The sequence below is a fragment of the Amaranthus tricolor genome, chromosome 17 (assembly GCF_026212465.1).
Source record: "Amaranthus tricolor cultivar Red isolate AtriRed21 chromosome 17, ASM2621246v1, whole genome shotgun sequence".
Taxonomy (NCBI): Eukaryota; Viridiplantae; Streptophyta; class Magnoliopsida; order Caryophyllales; family Amaranthaceae; genus Amaranthus; species Amaranthus tricolor.
The window spans coordinates 3895581-3921413 of NC_080063.1; the positions used below are offsets into that span (position 1 = coordinate 3895581).

The window sequence follows — 25833 nt, forward strand, 5'->3', positions numbered from 1 at the left end:
AGCATAGGCCACTTCCACTGTTGGAAGTGGGTCTTGGTGTAGCAAGTCACGCTTTTCTTTGTCAAACGTGTCATGGATTCCGGCCAAGAATTGAAATAGCCGTTGCTTTTGAATAAAGGTGTTAAAGATTGTTAAATCCTCTGCATGTATCATGGGATTTTGTTGTCTTCGATCTATTTCTTTCCAGATAGTGTTAAGTTTTCCATAAAAGACCTCTAAAGGGTCTTGATTTTGTTTCAAATTATTAGCTTGAGAACTCAGATCGAAGATCTGGAGTTCGTCCCTTCCACTGCTTAATAGAACTTCGATCCCTCTCCATAAATCTTTTGCAATAGTGTAGTCTAAGAATTGGTTTATAAGGTCTGTACTGATATTCGAAATAATCCAAGACAAGACTATCGAATCTTTTTGTTTCCATGCTCTGTAATTTGGATCTGAGATGCTAGGAGGATCGTCGATGATGTGATGGAGACCTCCCCTGCATTCTAAAGCTATCTGCATCATTTTGCACCAAGTTGTGTAATTTTGATAATTTAGTTTTTCGGCCAATTTCAGGTCAGGTGATATGGTTTCAAGGTTTGTGTTTGGTTTATTCATTTGTTGAAACAGTTTGAACATTTGTTCCATCTGTTCCATGGTTATGAGTTGTTTTGGGTTGGTTTATGCCATTGTTCTTGGACAGGTATGTTTTTAGGGTAGATAATGATAACCAATGGTGTTGTCGGTCCCGGAAAACACCTTTGGCTCTGATACCATGAAGATTTAAGGCAATTGATTTTAGGGTTTATGAATACTATTTTTGTATTAATTTTCATAATTTACAGATCCAATATTTATACAAGGATTAGGACCTAATTTAAGAAAGAAACTAAACTTGGTAAACCAAGAATTACCCTAATTACAATTATCTAAATAAACCAACTAAATATCTTTAGAATAAATTGATATTCCTACATTGTTGACTATTTGCAAAGTCGTTTATGTGATATCCACACCAAATTCTATGAAAAGTGACAATGAATCTAAAACAACAAAGAAAAAACTCTAATCCAAAATTGAATTTATGCTAATTGTAAATAAATTAATATTGACACTCAAAAAATCGTGACACATACTTGAATTATGATTGAGGATGCCTAAATCGAACAATAACTACTCTTATGGACTAAAAAAGGCTTTTAATAGGTTTATAATGTGCTTTAAATCAAATTGAGATATTCGAATTTTGCTTAATCAAATTGAGTTTCTACGTTATCAAATTTCGTTTAAACAATCAAATTTAGATAAAAATGAAGTAATATACTCTTCGAATTATAAAGATCCAAATAATTCGATGGTAAGGAGCTCAAACGAGCATTTGATGAACTTGTCCAACCAAGCGACAAATCAAAAAATAATGCGTGTCGAGCATGAGCCCTAATAGATAGTCATGTTGGATTCAAGATGCTTGGGTGAGCAACAATGAGTGTAGAGTCCACCAAAATGCTGAGTTATCTTTTAATAGCTGAAAAACATATATTCCTCTTTCTTTTTCTTCGTTTTCCTCCTAAACAAACTGAAGTTGACCTTCTATTTCTTTTTCCTTCCCTCCCTTCTTCATCTTTTTTTTTCTTTTTAAAATTATCATCTAAGCATAGTGTTAGTGTACTATAATAATATAACCCTGTACGGATCAATATAATATATTGTCTTCTACAATATGGATATTCATATAGCTAATAGAACGTTAGTGAACTATATATATTTATGTGTATTGTTTTTGCTCTTTAATTATCCTCTATACTTGTTATTTGTTGTGAATCGTCATAATATCGTCTAATTTCCCTACTCTAAACGTTGTGATTTGTACATTGAGCAAATTATATATGATTATTGTTTTTAATATAGAATAGTAGAGAAGGAAAAGGTTATAAAGGGGTAAATGAGGATTGAAATGGGGATTTATTTAAGTTATATATTTAGGATGAGATAAATATCTAGCTTTGTTTTATAACGATGACTTGTATGTATGAATTCTTTAGTTTTTTCCTCACAAACCACAACAATAACATCTCTATTTTTGGTAAACGGAAAGTCTATAATTCGGAATAACTTTTACATTTCTCCCACAATCAGGTAAAATCATTGAAATTGAATTATAATTAAATTAAATTTTCTAGTTTGAATTTCAATATGATTTTATTTGAGTATATCTTTAATTTATTTAAATTAGATTCAACTTTATTCACATTGATTTTAATCAAAAGTTGAGAACTAATGTTGAGTATTAATCAATAAAATTGTGCTATTTTTTCTCTATTTATATTTAGGGATAAGAGGGTTAATTGAATTTGTTTTATATTTTTTGATTTAATAATTATTACTCTAAGATTTGTTGTATTATATAATTGGGTACTGCATTGACAAGTTTATATTGACTTGTCTTTTTGTTTTTTTTTTAATTTATATAATACATGTTCAATTAAGCTTCGCAACCCCGTGTTTTAAATCTTAGGTCTGCCACTAGTGTATATGTAATTCAAAGTTATACTTCTATCGAACAAGTTAAGTAGTAATAATAATAATAATAATAATAATAATAATAATAATAATAATAATAATAATGAAAAATTACCTAGAATAATCTAACTTATTTGTGATTTTCCTACAATAATCCCACCTATTGTTTTACCATGAATAATCCTAACTTTGAGGGATATTTTCCTAGAGTAAACCTGGTGACCGGATGACTTGTTATAGCAAGTTTTATTTTTTAAGAAAAAGATAAATTAAAATAAAATGTCGAAAAAAATGTTAAAAAATTTATGATTTTGTTTATTATTTAGAATTTTTTTATGTAAAATTTCAAAATTTTTCTCTAATTTTAAATTAATTTTCAGTTTACTTTTTTGGTGAATTACCTACTATAACAGGTCATTGGGTTATCCAAGTTTACTCTAGATAAATACACTTAAAAGTTGGAATTATTCATGATTAATCAACAGGTGGGATTATTGTAGAAAAATCACGAATAGGTTGAATTATTCTAGGTAAATTTTCCTAATAATAATAATAATAATAATAATAATAATAATAATAATAATATAAAACTTATTATAATAGTGATAGTTTGATGAAGAAATTATAATATTTCGTAACTAAGTAAAACTTTGTACTTCTAAATATCAATGACACAAATGGCCAAATCTTAATTTTTTAAATTAGACAAATTTGCACATTATGAATTGAATATTTTCCTCTGCTAAATTATTATATAAGGGATCAATTATTAGGATTAAAACACCATACGAAGCAAAAAAAAAAATGTGATAGCATGAAATATAATCCAAAGAAGCCTCCCAAAATCTCAAATAAGATACATATTAATAACTCTATGCGCTATGCTTTTAGGGCCAGAAAAATAAATTAAAATTAAAGAAAACATAAAAACACCCCAAATAATCAAAGATACACGCCTTCTGTGCTTGATGGAAATATACTTTCTTCTATTATTATTGAATTATTGATTGAAAACATTGATTAATCCCTCTATACTTCATGAGGGCATCAAGCACATAAAAGTCTTATAATTATATTTGTCACTCTTTTTATACTTCCTCGCTCTGAAATTTGAGTAATTTGATATATTGGTGTAATTGATACTATTCCTCATTAAAGCTTATTTTATATATTGCGGTTAGTGTATAAGAAAAAATATATTCAAGTGAGATTTTATTTGAATCATCTAATCGCAAACTTTCATAATATCAATTTTTTATAATTCTTAGATTTGTACGTACGTCAATATATAAATGATCAAAATAAAACATTGAATTGCGTAAAAGATCGATCAAATATTACAAGTATAATGAAACGAAGGAAATCCATTTTAAATAGCAAGTATTGTATGGAATTAGATTACACAAACTTTTACCTTTTTAAATGATACTCATCAAACCTAGGGAGGAGGATGGATCGAATCTGACGGATAGGATTCAACCAGTGACAAAATTTGTCAAAAAATAAAAGGGCAAAACAATATAAATTTGGCAAAAAAAAATTGTGAATTGAGATAAATAACTCGTTTTTCACCTATTTTTCATTTAATTAAAGTCTTTATCATAAATATATAAAAAATGTCAAAAAAAAATATTTCACACTAAAACAAATTCATTAGCTAAAATGAGTACTATGTATTAATAAAGTACAAGATAGTGAATTGAAACTCATTTATTGAGGTGTTCAGAAAAAATTAGATAAGAGAAGTACAATATTTATTTGATATTATAATCGAATTTAATTTGCCAAATATAAAAAATAAATTAATCATTATAAAAAAAACAATATATATATATAATAGTCAATTTTAAATGGACATAAATACTTTAATCCAAAATTAATTCAATAACATAGATAAAAAAAAAACTCTACTATCTTTCTACAAAGGAAAATTCATAAAATTAACCTACTACTACTACTACACAAATTGGATTTGGTTAAGGAACAATTGGCCTATTAAGTCTCAAGTCCCATCATACTACTGACTGACAGAAATTTAGAGAAGGGAGAAGAGGCGGAACATTTTCATTGAAGACGAAATTGGGTCCCACTCTTTCTTTTCATTATTTTACCAAAAACCAACCCCATCAATTCATTTCATCTCTTTCTTCATTTCCTTCTCTTCTCTCTTTCTCTCCTTCCTTTCCTTTCCTTTTCTCCATCTAACCCTAACCCAAATCCAAACGCAAACCCACTTCTCTCCCAACTTTCCCAAACCACCTATCCTCCTTTCAACATACATAAACTCCGATAAACGAAGATCCAAAGTTAATCAACGGTGTATGTTTTTATTCTGTATTTGCTTCAAGTTTGAGCTTCAAAAATCATGGTGGGTTGATTAATTATTTAATTTTATCCCATATTTATTTATATTTATTTATATATATTATCTCCTACTTTGATTCAATAAACAAAGAAAAAACACCCTTCTAAAAGCTGAAACAAAGTACCAATTGCTAGCTAACTAAGCCAGCAAAAAGCTACAAATTCCTCAAAAAAGTCTTCTCTTTCGTTCCTTAATTACCTTATTCTGTACTTCCACTAACCTCCACTATGTTTTTCCTTCAATCCAACTAAAACCGTTTATCTCTATTTCTGGGTATTCTTTTCTTGATCTAAAAAACAGCTTATTAATTAAGTTATGGATCCAATAACAGCTTCCGCCCATGGCCATTCATTACCACCACCTTTTCATCTTCACCCACATCAATTTCACCAACTTCAGCCGCAGAATAACTCCGAATCCGATCATTCCCCCCGTCTTGGGGTCGGAAAACGAGAGCGGGACGATGATACAACCAGCACCACCGACAATCAGGACTCTAAAGATGGTAGCGGAGACCACACAAATATGATTACACGACGACCTAGAGGAAGACCGGCCGGTTCAAAAAATAAACCCAAACCGCCTATTATTATTACCCGTGACAGCGCTAACGCGCTTCGAACCCAGGTTATGGAAGTTTCCGATGGTTGCGATATCATGGAGAGTGTCGCAACCTTCGCTCGCCTCCGTCAACGTGGGGTTTGTATTTTAAGTGGGACCGGGACTGTTGCTAATGTTACTATACGACAGCCTGGGTCTACACCTACTGGAAATGGTGGGCCCCCTGCTGTTGTGACTCTTCATGGAAGGTTTGAGATCTTGTCTTTAGCTGGGTCGTTTTTACCACCGCCTGCTCCGCCTGCTGCGACGGGGCTTAGCATATATTTGGCTGGTGGGCAAGGGCAAGTGGTGGGGGGGAGTGTAGTTGGGCAATTATTGGCGTCGGGTCCGGTGGTTATAATGGCGGCTTCGTTTAGTAATGCTGCTTATGAAAGGTTGCCGTTAGAGGATGATCAAGAAGGAGGCGGAGGAATGGGAGGGGGGATGCAAGGGGGTGGTCCGATGGGTGGTGGGTTGGAACATCAAGCTGGTATGAATAATCAACAAGCTCAACAATTACTTGGGAATGATCCTAATGGTGGTGGTATGTATCAAGGGATGCCTCCTAATTTGCTTAACTCCGTCCAAATGCCTCCGGACGGGTATTGGGGATCGACTGGTCGACCCCCATTTTAAGAGTTGATCTTGTATGGATTTATTGCACGCTAAAATACCAGTAATGTGACAACTTAATGGAAAGAGCTAGGAATGTGCTAAGGTGCAATACAATGAATCAAGTAAAAGAAAGGTGAGTCAAGTATGAATAAAATTTTTGGTTCATTGTTGTTGGTACTAATTGGAAGTGCAAGTTAAGTTTGAAGCTAAAGGTAGCAAAATGTCATTTAGGGTATTTTATTTTCTTTTTTTTTATTTTTAATTTATTATCTTTTTCAATTTCTATTTTTACTTACAATTATTGTAGGTAGAAAATGAGTGATGATGAGAGAAATGTTAATGGCATGTTTTTTGGAAGATTTTAGGTTTGGTGCAACTTTTTTTTAATTCTTCCTTGATTTGTTTAACTTTGGTAGTTTGTTGGTCATGGAGGTTGGTGTTTTTGATTTTTGTGAGATTATTGCATGATGCTTTTCATTTTGATTTGAGGATATCATTGTACATTGTTATTCAATGGGGATCATTCTTAGTCTAGAGAGCTCATTAACTCACAAATTCCAAAGTCATTAACTAAGAATAATAATAATAATTAATTTTTCTTCTCTAACAACTTTGCATTATATATTAATTTGATTATTATTATTATGTGTTAGTTTAACAAGTTGGTTGAAATTTAAATACAAAATTAGCTCTCTACAATAGTTTTCCCCTAATTCCCATTTTCATATAAGATAAATAAACCAGTTATTATAAAAGTAAACGACCAATTAAAACTGCATACATTATTTATTATTCGGACAATTCATATAAGAATTAATTAGACCATTAACAACTACATACAACCACTAAATAAGGATTATCTTCCTCTTTATCATCTCACATGTAATATTCGTTCTCCATATTTATATTCCTTTTTCTTTGAACAACATTGATATTATTATTATTATTATTATTATTATTATTATTATTATTATTATTATTATTATTATGTATAGTAATTAACAGTGCACTAGCTAGCATGAAGGGTCATAAGCTAAAGCTACCACCAACATTCGTTCCTTTTTTCATGCATGTAACTCATCAATCCTTAAAATTATATTATGTAAAACAAATATAATCAAATAATCAATATTGTAAGATACTCTCCATCCGTTTTAATTTGCCTTATTTTCTAGAAGTATTTTCGATCCTCATACTCTCTTTGACTAATTTCGTTAATTTGGAGATTAATAATTATAACATTTTTCTTTTAATTTTTCATTCTCATTTTTTAATTCTCTTTTAATATCATTCACATAATTTAATCTTTATTTTCATATATTAATAATTTTTCACCTTTCCCTTAAAAACCCTATTTGCTGAATGATTCAAGTTCAAGCAGAACTTCAGTGTTTTTTTTTCTTTGATATTACAATTCACTTGATAGATTCAATTTCTTTTTTCATTTATCATAAAATTTCGGTCATTTCTTAAAAACTCACAAATGTTTCCCGTTTTAGTACACAAATAAAATGATGCAAACTCAGAAAGACGATACTAATAGGCATAAAAAAAAATAGGGTAGAGGGAAAGTGAGTCGTGCATTAAAAGCAAAGGGAATGGAAGTAGGGTGACGAAATCAATGGAGGTGAGGGGTGAGGGGTGGCAGATTATTCCATTTACGAGAATGAATGAATGAATGAACGAATGAGAAAAAGATGGGGGTGGGGGGTGGTTAATTGATGATAGATTGAATCACGCACGCAGACACAAACACAAACATTAAGGAAGAGATGGCAGAAGAAATGGATGGGAGTCGACAAGATGGTGAATGAGATTGTGGTGCTGCACGTGCACTGCCGTTACACTATACACAGAGTTCCTTTTCGAGGCAACTTAATCTGCACTTCCTACTGCAAAACGGACTGTTTTTACTGGATGCTTCCTTCTTAAGTGTTTACCCCACCCCACTATTCTCTCATCTCCCCCTCTTTTCACCTTCTTTTTGGCTTTATTCATTCCTTTTTTTTTCCAATTTATAACTTCGTTCTTAAATACTGATAACTAATACTGACATATTCAGTAGAGAAATATTGCTATAAATAACAAATATAATGGGACAGAGAAAATGTATACATAAGAATTTAAATTATGCTTAATTTGTACAATGATGAGTTTTTAATAAGGAATATTTTGTTATAATGTATTATTAATATTTTTGGAGAAATAGAAAACTTTCATTCATCCACAAAACAATAAAAACAAACTAGGGCAACCAAGTACCTACACATGTGTCAGTATGAGGATAAGGCTCACCTTCGAGGAAGGGTATTCTCACCTCTTCTAATGCAAAGGAACAAGGGCCCCCAGAAACAGACCAAAGGTCAAACAGACAAGATACAAAGACGAAGCAACACTGTGGCAAAAGCTAAAGGAGCTTAGAAATCCAAAAGCTTTTTGCACCAAGTGGAGCTCATATAAAGGGAGTCGAGATACAAACGCAACATCCTACATCTAATGTATTATTATTATTATTATTATTATTATTATTATTATTATTATTATTATTACTATTATTATTATTCTTATTATTATTATTATTATAATTATTATTATTATTATTATTTAAGGTAATCCATTTCATAAGGAGAAACTTTACACGAAGTTGGTGGGGAGCCGAACAATAAGTTGAGCACCCACCACCTTTTGAATACAATAAGCTAGTCTATGGAAGATGTAGAGCTTAGATTTGGTGCTACTTGAGTTGCTCAGAGTAAACGAAGAAATCCTTGATAACAAGTCAAGCGCGTCTTCACCTAACTCTCTGAAGGTGGAGAAGGTAAATAGGATGAATTTAAAGCCATTATCCTTACACTTTTTCGTGTATTTTTTCCTCTTTCTTTCTACGGCATTGGCTATAGAAGCACCAGGAGCCCATGAGGAGACCCCTGTATTGGCAAAAGGCGAGCTTCTAAGTGTCTATGCACCCAATTGGTAATTGAGGAATCAATTAAAAGGAATGTTTGGAAAGATCAAGATGTTATGGTACAAAACATACAAACGATCGAGAAGTTTTATATCGACGAGGATTTAAATGGGCATGTAGGGGTAAGTTGTAGTGGCTATGACCATATTTGGAATGTAGAAAAGGGTTAATTCATAATTTTTTCTTTCATACTATTTGTCGGTTGCCAACACATAGTTTAAGAGAGATAATCATTTGAAGGCTTTTACAACTAAAGTAAACACAACCTAAACATATTACTTAAGGAGGATAACTAATGCGATGTGGTTGCTTAAATTGTAAGGTTATCCTAGGAGAGTGTGTACGTGTCCACTCAACACAAACTTATTGTTCTGATGTTGGCTTACAAGAAGGATGGATGGAAAGTGAATCCAAAGAGAAATGAAGGATTAGATGTCGGAGATTAAAAGTGAAAGCTACTTATATTTTGTCGATAAAGTTTTTAAGAAATCTGATTGGTTGATGGTTTCGAATATAGAGGCTACTTAGACAAAGATGAAAAATAGTATTAATTGAATAACATTGTAGTTCAAAACGTAAATGTGCTATGGAGTATGTTATTAAGGATAAACATAATAACATTATAGTTCAAGAGACAACATAAGCTTAGTCTCAATTGGCCTTTTTCAAGGTTAAACCTTAATCCCTACTCTTTTTGCAGTAGTCCTTACCAGACTAATAAATGTAAATATGCCATGGAGCATGTTATTAAATATGCTGACAACATTGTCATGTATGTACTCCATCCGTTTTAATTTTTGTTACACTTTAATAAAAAGTTCTCACGGTTCTGATCAAAGTTCAAAGGACAAACCGAAAAACATTGAGTAATTCATCAACAAACTCAAGTAGAAGCAACAAACTAAACACTTATTACAACTCAACATAATATCCGATCCTAGTCTGATCTACATATACAAAGTACAAACAAGTACACAAATCCTTAATAACACAAAAACCTCAATCAAGGCTAGAAAAGTCAGGTTCATGAGGCTTCTGCAACGACAATTCAGTAGTACTAGACCCACTTCGAAGCCTATGAACACCCCTAAGAGCATTCCTAACAAACCTCGACACATACAACGTCGTTTTAAAACTAGAATCCCCAAAACGTCGCGTTTTAATCAAACATTTCTCTTCCCCATCATCATCATCATCAAACATTATATCTTCATCTTCAAATCTTCGAATCTCAGCAATTTTTCTTCTCAAATGACCTTTCCATGCAGCTTGAATAAAACAAGCAGCCCAAGTCCTCCATTGTTGTGAATAAAATCTAAATGTATGTTGAACTTGTTTACTATGAAGTCTTCTAAACTGACTTGCAACATATTTTAATTCTTCTGCCCTTAATGCAAAGGCTTCTACTTCTGTTAGTGCCTTAACTGTCCTTGTGGATAAGGGTAGGTTGATTATGGATTTTGGGTCTAATGCCCATGTTAGAAGTTCTTCCCCACAAAAATCTCCTTCTTTTAGTAATCCTCTGTTGTAAAATCCACTTCTTCCTCCATCGGTTGTTACACTTTCTAAGTGTCCTCTTATGATGAAGATCATTTCGTCTACTGGGTCTCCTTCTCGGACTATGAACGTTTTTTCTGTGTATAGGCTTGGTTTTAGACGTTCACATATTGCGTCTAGTAATCTCTCGTCCATGTTTGCAAATAACGGAACCTAAACAATATAGATTTAGCCATGTTAGAAATAATGCATATATACTAGTATAGATTGAATATATTGTGTACTCCCTCTACCCCTATATGAGAATGCCCTAAATATTTTTTGGGTGAAATTTAGTGGAATAGACGAATATAAAGTAGATGATAAAATTAACTGGTTAAGATGGAAAGAGATTTTTTGGATTAGATTAAAAGAAAAACAGTGGGATCAACTATTACCCAAAAAAAGGTGCAAAATGAGTGGGACAAATTAATATGGAAAGTGATGCAAATTGAGAAGGACAAAGGGAGTATTTCATGTCTTCTGCTTGGGAGGGATTTGAAAAAGCAAATGCATGTAAACAATTTTAGTCAAGTAAGAAGCTCAAATGAGTTGATAAGTCAATTTAGTGTAATGTATTTATTATCTAAGGCGAAAACCAATAAATATTTAGCTTTAATGGATCGGATGAGAGAGTAAAAATTCTTGTTAGATGAAATGGTATCAGATCTTCATTGACATCCCTAAAAAATATATACATGAACACTTTGTTTGGATTGATCTTGGAATTGGAAGAAAACAAAAAGGAGAGATTTGAAGGGGTATAATTTCTTTTGTTTTATACCATTATGAATTAATGCTATATTTGGGAATGAGGATTTCATTTGAAAATAGAGATTGGATTCAAATTTAGTGTTTGACAAATAAAGAATATTCAAATTTGGATTTGAGTCAAATCCACCATGGTTATAAAAATGATTAAACAATAAGAATTTGAAAATGACTTCTCAAACTTTGTCATTCTCAAATTTTTCATTATGATTTTATAATTGAAATCTGCAATTTGAAATGAAATACATGTTCCCAAATGTAGAATTTTCAAGGGGAGAATTTGAAGAGATTAAGTTCAGATGCGGTAAGATTTAGAGCAAAAATGTTAATATTCATGTTGCCCTTCTTTCCTTTTTCCACCAAGCAAACAAGGGAGATCAGACTTCTATTTCTTTCCCTTTTATTCCCTTTTCTTTTTCTTTTTTTTTTTTTCTGTTCTTTCCCTCTTATATTGTCAATCAAATAAAGTACAAGAATACAAAGAACATTAATATCAGCAAAATTGATTATAATTTAAATATCTCTAACCAAAAACAAAAAATACCACTACCTTAAATTTGTGAAATGGCAATCAAGGATTGGGCATGCATGAGTTAAACATTAATACATGGCTTCCATTGATAATTTTTTATATCCTTGTGTTTAAATTTGCTACATTGTTATTTTTAATGTTGCAAATTTAAATGGACGGAAGAATAACTGATGAAAAAAAAAACTTACTCTTCTAACTAAATTTAAACAAAGATGTCGTTTAATGTCCCTCCTAAGATCTTTTGGTAGACTCTGAACAAGGCTTTCTTCATCAACTCCTCGTGTTTCCAACCATTTGTATTGGTTATAACGTCTAACTCGCTCCCTAAGTTCTTGGGGAAGTAAACGATGATGCATCCATTGCTCTGAATCACGTCTTTTAATTCTCATCTCCTCAAGCCTTACAGTCAGCGATTGAAGATAAGTCTAACAAAATTAGAATAAGGAATTCAGACTTTTGTGTAATCAGCAATAATAGTTTATGGCCATTAATTGACTTTACAGTTTAAGTAATTGTTAGTGGTTTGATGTAATCAAAACATAACTTAAAAAAAAAAGAAGATAAGTGTTCAATAAAGTAGCAATTTAAGTATTATATACCGGAGTAACTACGTAACTGCTTTTGTAACTTTACAACCATTAGGTCTTAAATCAAAATTAATGTTCTAAATTTATTTACATATTATTCTCATGGAATTAAATTGCAATACTTTACACAACTAATTCAACAAATAATATTCGATAATCATTATTAACGACTACAACTACCCACACTACTAATAGTTAAACTTTATCTTCATAACAACATTGTGTAAAACATATATACCATATGTCTTTCATTAATTAGCAAGCTGAGACATGTGCTAGGGTATCTCCAATGCAGGAATGCTTAAACTAGAGCATGGTAAGATTTCTAATACTCCGTCACTAAGTATAAATCTTGTGTATATCAATGAATGAAAAAAAAAAGTACAAATGTATATTGTATGGGAAAATAGGAGAAATATATGGATGAAATAAAAAATTAAATTGAACATGTGGATAACAATTAAAAAAAAGTATGGATAATAGCCAAAAATAAAAATTGAGTAAAATCCAAAAGAAACTATAAAACAAAATTCTACAAATTCATCCTAGAAAATATTGTTATGTAGGAATTACCTGCATATTTCCAATCAGAAGTGCAAAAAGAATGAGACCAGATATTGCAAGACATATGGAAAATATGATCTCTCCCGGATACGTACTAGTTTGTAGCCCTTGGCCTAGTGTACTGCAAAAACAATTTGAAAATTCAAACTTATGTATTTTTGCTTATTACAACAACAATATAAATATTTTTTCGTTTCACTATATTTTATACATTTGAATACTAGAGACAATGCTAACCATAAAATATCTAATCATTCACATATTTCAAAACAAGGAAGAAAATTTGGCATAAGAAATCATTCAATAGAAGTAATATACCTTAGATTTTGTAAGCCCCACCAGAGGCAGTAACAAAATTTTCTGAAGAAGGTTTGAGATTCAACAATCTTGGATGACATAGCTTGTGTATAGATTCCAAAGTTGAAGGATGTAGGTCCAATATCCTCCACAGAACACATTTTTCCAAGTACTTCCACACTAATATTTCTCCATGTCTCATAAGAACCATCCATATCATGTTTACCACAATATAAGAAATCTTCATTGCACTTATCTCCTTGACTTTGACATGCCTTTTGCCAACATGTATCAATTCGTTCCACTGCCAACAAATACCATAACGCTCCTGCAATCTATAGGCAGGCATATTTGGTAAAATAGCTTATTGGACAGTTTTAACTTATTAAGATACCAAAGCATCTAATCATCATACCCAGTGTATCCCGCCTATAGAATACTATGGTCAGAGTCTGGGGAGGGAAGGATGGCGAAAACTCATACCCATAAAGAAGAGTGCGGCCAAAGAGTCCCCCGACTCGAGAAAGAACAAGAGAAGTTTCTGCAACTGATCGGACCGAATGAAGCTGAAGCTAACTCCGCAAGTCTGCATCAACCATCTAATGCTAATTTTAAATAACTTGCTTAACTGGTTGAAACAGTTTGTTATTATAACTTAGCTGACGTATGATAAAGCGCTCCCATTAGCATGTTTAAAAACAATTGATCGAATCAATTACTCCAACTAGTTATCATAATTAAGGAAGCGTAAAGTGTATAAGGTACGTTTTTATATCATAGAATGGCATTAAATAACATACTTACATGACTAGAGAGCAAGTACCACAGCAAGTAATAAGCAGCACCAAGCCAAGCACTTTCCGCAAAACCGCCAGCAGTCTTTTTTAGATCAGAAGTTAAAGGATAAAACCTTCCAAATCTAAATATGTATTGAACAAATATGATTACTTGCAACCACTGTTTTGTTTCCAGTATAGCTTTGCCTTGTGCTTTAACTAGGTATTTTAACACCACAATCTGTACAGCAGCATAATCATAATTAACCCCATTTTTATAATGGTTGATATTTACGTTAAGGGTGCACAATTCTGTAAATTCAATGCCATTACATGTCTCCACCTAGCTAGGCCGAGTCTAATCCTTTATAGCAAATATTGGATTTGTTTGATAAATGGCTTTTCATAAAAAATAAATTTTTGTTAACTTTTGGGCGATCAAACAACCAAAAAAGCATTTGATAAAAAACTTTTAAATCAACTCAAATTCTATTTTAAAGCAAAAATCTAAAAGCTACTATAAGTAGCATTATATTGGTTTTTGACTTTTTGAATCACTTTTTTCTGGAATAAACAACTTACAACTAGGATCTCTCCTAACCTTTAGTAAGATAGATATTTGCCTAGGGCCCAAAGTTTAAAAGCGGCCCAATAGCTTAATTTATCAATAATGTCATGTAGAACGTACAACGTATAACATTGCTTGTAAAATTGTAAATTTACTTTTGTCAAACATCCATTAAAAAACGAAATCGACCCACCATAAAAAAAAGGTCCATTTCTTTTAATTTGCTGAGGGCCCATAAAGTAACAGGAACGACAATGCTAACAACCAACACCTAATGTTTACCTTAACGTCTTTATAACAATTTCCTTAACAACCAATACTTTTAGCAGGTTAAACCAGCCAACAACCATTTACTAAACAAACCCATCTCATCAACTTTGCATAAATAAAACGTACACAATTTATAAAAAAAAAATTAAAAATAAAAAAATAAAAAACATCTTACTTGGGGTAGAGGAAGAACAGCCAAAACATCCACAATAAAATAACGAAACAAGTATCTTTTAGCAATCTCCTTAGTATCAATCACAAGTTCACCTCTTCCAAAAACCCTAGAAGATGGTGCAATATAGGCAGTCCTAAACTGAAAAATGACATGAATTATATAAAATGCATCAACCATAGTCCTTAAAGTAGTGGTAGTAGCAGCTAAAGAGAAATCCATCCCTAAACAATCCTTTCGATGTTCGACGATTGGAAGATAAAAGAACAAAGGATCAATGGAAACTGCAATGATACAAGATATAACAAATAGTTTGTTCCAAAGAATAAGTGATCTATCTTGAGGATCAAATATTTTTTTGTCTGATACTTTAAGATCTTCAGGGAATATTGCCCTAGTAACTCCTGATTTTAGTGATTTACCAAATGTTTTTAGTCCTTGTGGGCCCATCGTTGCTAACATTGATGGGTTATATGCTCCATATATTGTTCTTTTTATTCCTTCTATGTTGAATCCTCCAAATCCATTGGCTGTGCTTGTTGATGATGAGTATGAGTCCATTTTGTTTAGCCTATTGCACAACCACATGTGATGATTAAGGATAGGAATTTCTAGATTATAAATTAAATTTGTTTAAAGCTAAGTTTTACTATTATTAACATTTCTACTTTATTAGAAGCTTCCTTCAGTCTCATTGAGTTTGCAACTCATTCAACCAAAAGTTGTCACATGAAAAACTTAATTGTTGCTAATTAAACGAGATAGGGTGAGTATCAAATAGTAAGAGTGTATACTATTTGGGCTAACACAAATTCTTGTGAGAGACCTTTTCTAATTAGGCCGACCTATTATATATTTTTGAAAATATTGTAAGTAAGGATTTAAAATGATGTGAGTAGACATTTAAGATATTGAAAGTAAGTATAAGGATATAGTAAGTAAACATTAAGGAAAATATAAGTAAGCATTAAGAATACGATAAATAGACATTAATTTTTAATGGACTGGGCTTGAGATATATCTCTCAAAGAAACGGTCTTCCAAGAGACTAGTTGTTGGGCCAATAAATTATTGAAGTATATGTATGGAAATTAATATAAGATAGGTTAAATAGGAAAGAATTTCTATAATTATCGTACAAATGGTATTAACTAACATTATTATGAATTGACATCATATTAACAAAGTAATATTGGTAGGGATGGGTATATATATATAGGTCTTATACACAATAAGTCTTGACCCAGATTGCTTAATCCTAATTTTTTGTTACACTACTCAATATATATACAATAACAAGTATTGGTCGATTCTCGTAAAAGTAGGTCTTTTGGTTTAAGTTAATAATTCTTTATTAAATAATAAGATATATAAATTATTTTATAGTTAGTATGCGTTATTGACTTACTAATAACATTTTTGTTCATTCACTAAACTTGTTTGTTTACTTTGAAACTTATTTTTTAATTTGAAAATTAGTTTTTTGAGTTGTGCGTTTTGTAACTTGAAAATGAGAAGACCTATACAATGAAATTTGTTTATTAGTATAATGTGTTTAATTTCAAGAAAAAGTTTAATGAATTAATATAGTTGTATGTAACTTAAAAAATTTTGATGAATTTGACTATTACATCAACATTGATAGCTCTCAGATAAAGTTTGTAAGAAGCTATTATTATTGAAGTTATATTTGACTATATATTTGTGCAAAAACAATAAAAATTTGAATACACATTTAAATTGTAGACTTACCAATCTTTATAGAATTTGATCTGGGTGTTAATTTTTTAGACTATATGAATACGAGAATAGCTAGACTCGTGCCCATCCAGATCCAACTCATACCTACCACTATTTCTCAACAATAATAGCATGTCATTATTTCAATCTCATATAATTTTTTAGTTTGTCGAAATGTAAGAGATCAAAAGTACATAACTTTCTCTAATTGATTCATGATCGTATTCATAGCAAATTTAATATTATTCGCAAATAAAAGTGTGCATGATAAAAAAAAAATCGTAATGCATGAAATTTAAGCATCAAACTTCACAAAAAATTGTAGAAAAATTGGAGAACATTAAAGAAGTAAAGTTGATAATGAAGGGATAAAGTCAAAAGATTAAGCCGTTTATACCTAACGAACTTTTCTCTTTGACCACCAATGAATTGAGACTTGAAACCCCACATCTCCAATTTGATGAAGTTGATCAACTAAGCAAAATCAAGATATTAGCTGCATACATTCTTCCAAATTCCAACCATGTATTAAATCATGAGTACAGCTACTTATTATCATATTTTATTATGATTTGCAAACAATCTTACAATTGAATGACCGTAACACGTATATAGCACAATTAATACAACTATAACAATATAAATTATTTGTTTTGCAGGTCGTCTCATCGAGGGATGATCTCTAACAAGAGTAGCTCTTTAAGGAATGTACAGATAAACGCCTAATATTAATAGAGGATAACCTTAAAACACAATTAGAAAGACCTAATGACAAATATAAAAATAAAATATTGCCCAAAATAAAATACGTTGTAATATTCACAATTTCATTGAATTTCTTCATAGGATAACAACATTGACAAAAAAAAATGCCTCACAAATACAATGGTGATAACAACATTCACAAAATAATTATTTCATTAAGCAATATTATTTTTATTTATTTTTTTGCAAGGGTCAATTGAAACAAACTTTATGTTACAATGAATAATATTGTGTATATCGGACCTCAAATCCTGCCTAACTAATAGCATTGAGGCAATGAAATGTTATTGTCGTTTCATACAACAAAAATCATAAAGCTTTAGAAATGTTAACTTGAAATTTTTTCGATTCCCCCAAATCTGAACAATTAATCAGACTTTATATTTTATTTATCTCAAGAATTATCATTTATTTCTTTCATTTTTTTCCATTTAATTTGATAATCAAACTCATATATACTCATATATATATATATATATATATATGAATTATAGGACAAACATGTAAGGATGGAGATAAAGCTGCAAAACCTTAATGCGATATGGTGAATGGAAACTTTGCCATTGTTGAATGAGGGCATCAAGTAATTAAAATCAAAATGATGACTTTGTAGAGAAATTGTATATTAGAAATAATCTGGAAAATTCAGGGATAAAGGGAGGTAAGGAAGACCCTGAAAATTTTTAGCAAATTGGTGAATGAGAAATTTCATTAATTGAAATACAATTAAAATTTGTGATTAAAAAAAATAATGATGATTGGTCTATTAAGCTGTCAAAAATAAACTATAGGTGATTTTTGAAGAGAAAAAAAACACGTGTATATGAATTTATTTTGTGACAACTGTTTTTACGATTGAGGAAAAAAAACAATTGGAGGTTATTAATAAAATATATAATATTAATATTTTATGAAATAACCTTAGATCCCCCTATGAGTATCTATCACATATATATTCTTTCTTAAATGAGACAGTCTTACGATTAGATCAATTATATTTGTGTAGTCTAATATACAAATATAGCATATTTTTAAATGATTACTTAAGATTTTAAATTTCTCATTTTTAACACCCCCCAAGACCCTGACTTTGTATGGGACATTATAGACCCTGACTTTGTATGAGACATTAGACTGCTGATATGAGCATAATTATTTTTTATAATTATTTTTTATAGTCTTTAGTAATTGATTACAATATTAAAGTGATTTTTTAGGACTTGCCATGAGTCAAATATGGGATACGGTCTTATTTGGGTAACTATGGGTTTGGCTTGGTAACTTTCATTAAGTTATTAACAGAAAGGAGAGTAAAAAGAGATGATTGTTATTGATGATTAGAAATTAGAAGATACAATTGCCTTCTGTCTAATGATATATATATATATATATATATATATATATATATATATATATATATATATATATATATATATATAAATAAAAGGAGTAAACTAAATCAAGAAAGCTAATAGACACGTGCCACTAAGGCTTTATACTACATGACACAAAGCAATACAATAGACACGTGCTGACTAACAAGAATAAGTTATATCCTAAGAAACAAAGTAAATACACGAAAGCAGCTTCTAGTCTTGTGTCCTTTGAGCAATCAGTCTTGGCTTCCTGGATAACATGATCAGCTACATTGTATGCAAGCTCAGCTTCACCTCCAAAGGATTTGGTAGTCTTAATAGTTATGGAATTATAATCGATAAGTAATTTGTAAAAAATCACAAATTCATTTTAAGCATGAGAACCTTTGTTAAAAAATATGTACAACTTCCCTTTCATAACAAATATTAATACATATAAGTGGGCATGCATTTTAAGAAATAATATAGATTTTGTAACAAGATTTATAGAATGTCATTTATTTCAGATAGGCTTAAACTTTTATAATTTTTGATTGAATCATAATGAAATATTTTTAAAATTTATAATTGCTGAAGAGGAGAATAATTAAACACTCTGACTAAAAAAACTATAGCAATTCTTTCGAGAAAGTACATAAAACGCAAATTATATGAAAAATCTGTGATTAAAACAACATTAAACAACCACTAGTTAGTGGAATGGAAATATCTTTTTCGTAACAAGCTAGATCGAGGAAAAGAAAGTGATTAACGAGAATCAATCTTAAATTACTTCTGAAAAAAGTGATACATGCTTTAATTTAATCAATATTCATTTTTCTTGTTACTTTATATTTTTTGTTTGATTGTTTAGAAGATTTTCTTAGTTGATCCTATTGTTCTGGATACTTCTACTTAAATTTGATTGACGTCAAAATAGGACTAATTAAAGTATAAACTTTATAAGTAACGATTTTTCAAGTTAACAACCTTATATTATTAGAACTATAGCTTTGAGCCTTAGGCATTACTTTTATTATATTGTTTTAAGATGATTCATCATAATTGTCATGACTCGGCTATCTAAAGAACTAACTCAACTAAAAGTTTAAGTCCCTTCTGACTCTTGCCTTGGCCTTGACAAGCAATATTATAATACGACATGTTATTTCCAAGCTAAGGAGGCAACAAGGGACTGCAATCCCACTGATATTAACTTGACAGTGTTCACTAGGCAGGCAAATACAATTGCCGTCTTGGGAAGACTTGGCGAGCTCCAACTGGTTGGAGGAGCTCTAGGGTTTACATTTGCCAATGTTACCGGTTTCTCGATCCTAAATGGCTTGTGGGAGCCATGGAACCGATATGTGGGCAAGCATATGGGGCCCAAAAGCTTCATGATCCTTCATAGGACCCTCTTCATGGCAACTCCTTTGTTGCTTCTAGCCACCATTCTAATCTGTACCCTTTGGTTGAATATGGGCAAGATTCTTCCGCTTTTCAGGCAACAAAAGGACATGGTGACAATGGCACAAAGGTATCTTTTATATATGTTAACCTGATTGATGGGACCAGGAGGTCAAGAAGTGGCGTTCTTTGCTAAGCTTATATGGTCCGTGCTGCCTAACAGCCTGCCTAGAGTGGTGGTGCTACGAGATCCTTGTCCTCCTCACCAGGCGGCTTCCCAATGCTAAGGAAGCAGTTGGGGGTGATTGCAATTGTGCTCAACTTTAACTAATTGCTCTTCTCGGTTATGCTCTCACCCTCTGTCGGTGCATCTACCAGGTGTCCAGTGAACTCAGGGCAAACAAACCAGAAGCAGCTTACAAGTCTGCTTACGTGTCACTACTTACTACGGCCTTCTCGGGGTGCATGGGGGCCAGGGTCATGGTATTATCGCAAATGGTGGGGCCCTCTGCTAAGTCATAACAAGGAAGTGATCAAAGGGGTAATGAAAATGATGGTTATGGCTATGATTGAACAGGCAAACTTTCCATGGAAAGTTTCTGGAGGGATTTTCCGAGGAACAGCAAGGCCATGGCTTGGTACTAATGCAAGCCTTGGAATCAAAAGTAATAAAGGTAACCCTGGGAGGACTCTTGGGGTTCACAGGGGGATCAATCTGCTTGATTTTGCTATTGGTGTCCATAGCAAGAACAATTGGGTAGACGAGGCACGCAAGGCTCAAGGACGTGCCTCTTAAAGAGAAGATAATGCCTTCAAAAAAGACAGTGAATTCTAAAGTAACAACGTGATCAGTATTATGAACACATAATATAGACGAGATTTAACCTAAATTAATATGTGGATGCTCATATCTTGGGATGGAGAGAAAATTGCCAACAAATATAGCAGAGATCAATCTTTTACATCCATGAAACATTGCCATTGAAAGATATAAATGTGACTGTCAGTAACATAAACTTTAGCTCGCAAGCAATTCCAATTTCAAAATGCTATACTATAAAGATTTCACAAAATGAAGTATTGACAACAAAAAAATAAAGCTACATACAATATTCACGTTTTGCAAAATCACAAATTTTGGAAAATATGAAATCGTGGCTTCTCTATTTGGTAATTTTTCCATCAAGTTTGTGGAGAGAAAGACCTTAACTAATGAAGAATGGATGAGAATTTGATTTAAGCACACTGCATGATTTGATAACATGAGATATAAGAGATATTGACACAAATTAGTATCTTATGGATTACCCTTCATCAAAGCCAGGCTTGGAACTAAATGATTGAAGCTTTTGAGCTTTCTGATCGTCAAATCCTAGTGCAGCCAATATCCTGTGACCAGCTGATTCCTCTTCAGACCATACGCCAAGAAGTAAATCAATAGTCGTAATTTCTCCATTTTCACCTGCACGACAATTCGTAATGAGTTACGGAGTCATCATTACAGAAAAGTAAGAATTTCTAAGATAATAGTAACAAGATTCAAATCACACTTGCTGGGAGGCAGCAAATCGGATAGATAGAATGCATACCAGATTTCAGCTTATGTTTCAAAGCCCAATCAAGTGCTTTTTGAGCTGATTCTGTCAGAGGGGGATGCTCTGGGCTGAAGAAGTACAAATCGCCTTTTCCTAATAATTTTATACTTTCCTCTCTGACCTTTGTGAGTGTGATTCCGTGTTCCCTTAAAAACCTTGAAGCAAGCCCAGTTCCTGCAGGGAAAAGAAAGGTGACGCTCCAGATGCCGGTGAAAACTTATCAAATGCTAAAAAACTTAAAAACAATCACCGAGACAAATAAACAAAAGCCGTGATCTACATGTAAACAAGAATCTATGATTTATAGTCATAAAGTAAAAGCCATTACAAGATGTTATTTGAACATATTAGCCATTATAATCTTTTTCAAATATGCATTAGGTTCTACAAGGTCCATTATAAGCTTTATTTTATTATGAGTTCTACAAAACTTGAATTACAATGGTAAAGTGGTCTATTTTTCAGATTAACCCAATCACATTGTAATATCTGCAAAACGAGCCTTAACATTGCCAGGTGTCAAAATCGCAACAGTGTGACCATTATCGCAATCACTACAGCAACAACAATTTTTCCCAATGCCCACCATAGTGCAAATGATCATCTGCATCATGAGCCATCACTGTATTGTAACCACACCGTAAAGGTTTTTGAGTTTTACGAGAGCCACAATATAGGCCCATAAATCGTAGAAACAATATTTTGAATTGACTGCGATAGTAATTATACAGCCATACATCAGAATTTTGTACTATGTCATACCATCACTATTATCCACAATACCACTCAACCTAACATCATAAAAGAGAGTAAATCTAAATTATAAAAGTAACACCTCTCTAGTCCATATCAACAACTATAGTCAAAGAAAAGAACGAAAAAAAATCATATATACTAGTGGCAAATTAAGGTCGCATCAACATCATGTCGCATTGGTTTAAAAAAGGGGATCCGATATTTTTGGCATTACAAAGGTGTAAAAACAATGCGCTTAGCGCTATTCCAAGGGAAACCTCATGCTTTTGGTTGATATGTAGTATTTGATAATTGCATCACTCCCATTACTGCACCATTGTATCCCTTACCGCGATCACAACTGTTGCCACAGTTTTACACTATGCTATCTGTTAACCTTATTCATCTGGAACATATATGCAAACAAAAGGGATTCCGGAAATGATGTTGCTTATTCAAAAAATCAAAGACTCAAAACCACTGTGATTGAATTCAAAATCCATAAAATTGAATGGTTCGTGATGAAGACACATTTCTAAACAGGGTCCTACAAGGTGTGAATGACAACTTCGTCCAACAGAATAAAAAGGAATTCACTAAAACCACAACCACCAAGGCAATGATGATTGACGACACCTTTGCGAGAAGGTTTTAGAAAAATGTTTGTTAAGATGAATATAATGGTTTCAATGAGAAATGGATGTTAAGAATGGGATGGTTGAATTGAGAACTTCAATTTCCTTTTCAAACTTAAACATTTTAACCACTTAATTTTCTTCCCACTAGATTGGGAAAAGCAATCAACCTATGTAGTAAAATCTTTATAGAACCACCAACGCAATGATGGACACTTTGAGATTCCGAAGGTTTGTGAAGATGATGGTAATGGTGAATAGGATGGTTGGTTCAAGAAAAGGATTACACCACTGATATGGTTTGGTTGAGATAGAGGTTTCAATTCAAATACCCTTTTTTGATCTACAAATCTACGATCCTACAATCCAAAAATAAGCAATCAATTCGGATTTAGGTATGATCTTAATGTAGTAGAATCGTGTGATCCTACTTAGCACAAGAATTTTAGGTGGTAGTATCATACGTCATAACACGATTCTATGATCCAACGATTTGATCCCACAAGGGTAGTTTTAATCGTATTCATATAATCAAAATTTCATTTATGTATGAATATTAATTAGAATAATTATCATTATAGAATTCAAGTTTTTCTTAATTTGCAGTTTAAAAATGATTATTAAAAGGATGTTTTTCAAAACTTAACAGATGAAGTCAAATAAGTTTTTACTTACACCTTAAAACTTAAAAAAAAAAACAAATATAATTTATAACAAGTAATCCAAAGCACATTAATACACATTTGTAGGATCATACGATCCTAAAATCCAATTCTACCAATTTCGATCCTACCCCTCAACGATCCAAGATAGAATCCCGCATCAAATAATAACCAACATAACATGAATCTCTAATCTTATAGATCAAAAAACCAAAGAATTTTGACCACTTAATTACACTTCTTCCCACCAAAGTGGATAAACGAGTTAGCAAATCAACCAAATTGCTTAAGTTTTTAGTACATTTTTGTCAACCCAAGAGTGGGGGACAAAAAGGAGGGAGGGACATTCACCCCTTTTTTATTACTCTTTCTCCCAAATGAACTGTTACCCATGTTATTTAAGGTCTTCTTCACCTTCTTTTCAAAACTCCAAGTTTGAACTCTCTATCTTCCTTGTCAATTCTCTAACATTCTGTGTTTCGTCATTGTCAATTCACAAATCATCTTAAACAATTTTATTTTATCATAGCCTCAATATATGCGACGCCTAAACCTTTTCTTATGGCTTTGTTTCATATTGTATCCCTCAAAGTAAGTTCACTCATTCATCTAAGCGTATACATATAGTAACATTGGTTTAATAATAGTTCAATTAAACTTTCTCTTTTAACTTTAGGGGCACACCTTGATTGCATAATAATTCAATCTCGAAAACAAAAACTCAAATTCAGATAAAAAAAGATTACCACTGACATACAGTAATCACTACTAAGTTTTCCAATCGCGAAGGCCAACAGCATAAAATGTTTGATTGCTTATCTTCTGCAATGATACCCATGATAAGCAATTGTCCATGGCTACTCCTCAACGGAGCTAAGAACTTCAAAATGCATGATTTAACCACATGGAATAATAAAGAATGAGATACTTTCCGAATTTAAGGTCAATAACAACAAAACCGACCACAAATACAAATTGTCTCATCACAAATTAAAATCCAGCAAGATAAGTATGTTTACGACAAAAACTCCCTAAACTAATCCAGCATTGTATTTTTTCCATAATTTAGCCAAGTCGAACACTCAACAAGAACTCGTGTTGGGCATGAGTTCTCTAGTCAAGACTTTTCGTGTAATTGTGCTTGGAAAACCTGATTTTAAATCCAAGTAGGAATCTTCATCCTTAAATATATGCTTTGCTTAATATGTTTCATTCACTCAATACCACTTTCTTAAGTGGTAATGGTCATGGATGGGATAAAATCATATGGCCAACAAAGAGATTTAGAGTTGGACAACAATGTTAGTGACTTTCTAGGTGACTTACAATAGCAATGTATTCTTATCACCACCATTTATTATGGAACAAATCTTGATAACGGTTTCCTCTTCAAATAGCATAAAGAAAACCTCAATAGTCAATGCAATGCAAATCACACATATACTTAAACCCAATAACCAGAAATTTCATCCTCACAGGTCACATTTTACTTATACCCATTTCATCAAGTCTTCAAAAGACTAACCTTCAATAAGTATACCCATAAGAAGGGCTTCAGTCCCAGTTGTAGGGTACTTGAGCTTCCTAGCTTCCAATTCACCCATAGCAAACGATTTTATAGCCCTCCATGACCACCTGTTTCAAACCACTAGTCATTCCATTATCAAAAATCCCACCCCATAAACAAAAACCCATTAAGCAACTAAAATTTACATTATTTACACTAATAAAATCCAAGAATTCACTTACTTGGGAACTTTATCACCAAGAACCCTCTCTGAAGTCCTGCCCAACACAAAGATTGAAGCAAAAAAAAATCAAA

General features: G+C 32.0%; 4 protein-coding genes across 6 annotated transcripts in view; 2 read left to right on the top strand and 2 right to left on the bottom strand.

The window, feature by feature from the left end:
• The first annotated feature begins 4547 nt into the window (after nt 1–4547).
• Nucleotides 4548–18936, top strand: LOC130804194 (AT-hook motif nuclear-localized protein 22-like). 2 transcript variants are annotated; one of them, XR_009039987.1, is made up of 2 exons: nt 4548–6212; nt 17517–18936. XR_009039987.1 is itself a non-coding variant. In XM_057668552.1 (1 exon), the coding sequence occupies exon 1, from the start codon at nt 5180–5182 to the stop codon at nt 6098–6100; it is 921 nt and encodes a 306-aa protein (XP_057524535.1). In that variant the 5' UTR covers nt 4548–5179; the 3' UTR covers nt 6101–6638. The 2 variants fall into 2 exon arrangements, 1 of the variants encoding a protein (XP_057524535.1); XM_057668552.1 differs by lacking the exon at nt 17517–18936 and having other exon boundaries at nt 4548–6638.
• LOC130804195 (putative cyclic nucleotide-gated ion channel 8) lies at nt 9986–18308 on the bottom strand. Its single transcript, XM_057668553.1, has 8 exons — nt 18153–18308; nt 17255–17331; nt 15121–15688; nt 14136–14348; nt 13353–13666; nt 13044–13155; nt 12072–12308; nt 9986–10754 (listed from the first exon to the last, which is right to left on the bottom strand). Exons 2-8 carry the CDS (start codon nt 17305–17307, stop codon nt 10044–10046), a joined length of 2208 nt encoding a protein of 735 aa, XP_057524536.1. The 5' UTR covers nt 17308–17331; nt 18153–18308; the 3' UTR covers nt 9986–10043.
• On the top strand, nt 18859–21248 carry LOC130804438 (protein DETOXIFICATION 56). The gene is given in 9 exon segments (XM_057668869.1): nt 18859–18879; nt 20085–20184; nt 20187–20321; nt 20324–20364; nt 20366–20540; nt 20542–20681; nt 20683–20761; nt 20764–20869; nt 20871–21248. Coding segments are annotated over 9 exon segments (1107 nt in total). The 3' UTR covers nt 21181–21248.
• Nucleotides 21249–21391: 143 nt separating this feature from the next.
• Nucleotides 21392–25833, bottom strand: part of LOC130804262 (ATP-dependent Clp protease ATP-binding subunit CLPT2, chloroplastic-like) — a 4952-nt gene continuing 510 nt past the window's right edge. The window contains exons 2-6 of one of the 2 annotated variants that reach the window (XM_057668643.1): nt 25761–25796; nt 25537–25646; nt 24758–24833; nt 21974–22153; nt 21706–21846 (exon numbers count right to left, since the gene is read on the bottom strand). In XM_057668643.1, coding sequence (XP_057524626.1) covers nt 22003–22153; nt 24758–24833; nt 25537–25646; nt 25761–25796 — 373 coding nt within the window. In that variant the 3' untranslated portion in view covers nt 21706–21846; nt 21974–22002. Of the gene's footprint in view, nt 21847–21973; nt 22154–24757; nt 24834–25536; nt 25647–25760; nt 25797–25833 lie in introns of both variants that reach the window. The other variant, XM_057668642.1, reaches the window with a different exon arrangement.

Bases quoted from the DNA above. Each gene is read 5' to 3' on its own strand.
- LOC130804194 (XM_057668552.1), top strand. From the start codon at position 5,180: ATGGATCCAATAACAGCTTCCGCCCATGGCCATTCATTACCACCACCT.
- LOC130804195 (XM_057668553.1), bottom strand. From the start codon at position 17,307: ATGTGGGGTTTCAAGTCTCAATTCATTGGTGGTCAAAGAGAAAAGTTC. The intron at 15,689-17,254 runs GTATAAACGGCT...GTTGTGCAATAG, and splicing joins CAAAGAGAAAAGTTCGTTAG to GCTAAACAAAATGGACTCAT. The intron at 14,349-15,120 runs GTAAGATGTTTT...GCTGCTGTACAG, and splicing joins CTGTTCTTCCTCTACCCCAA to ATTGTGGTGTTAAAATACCT.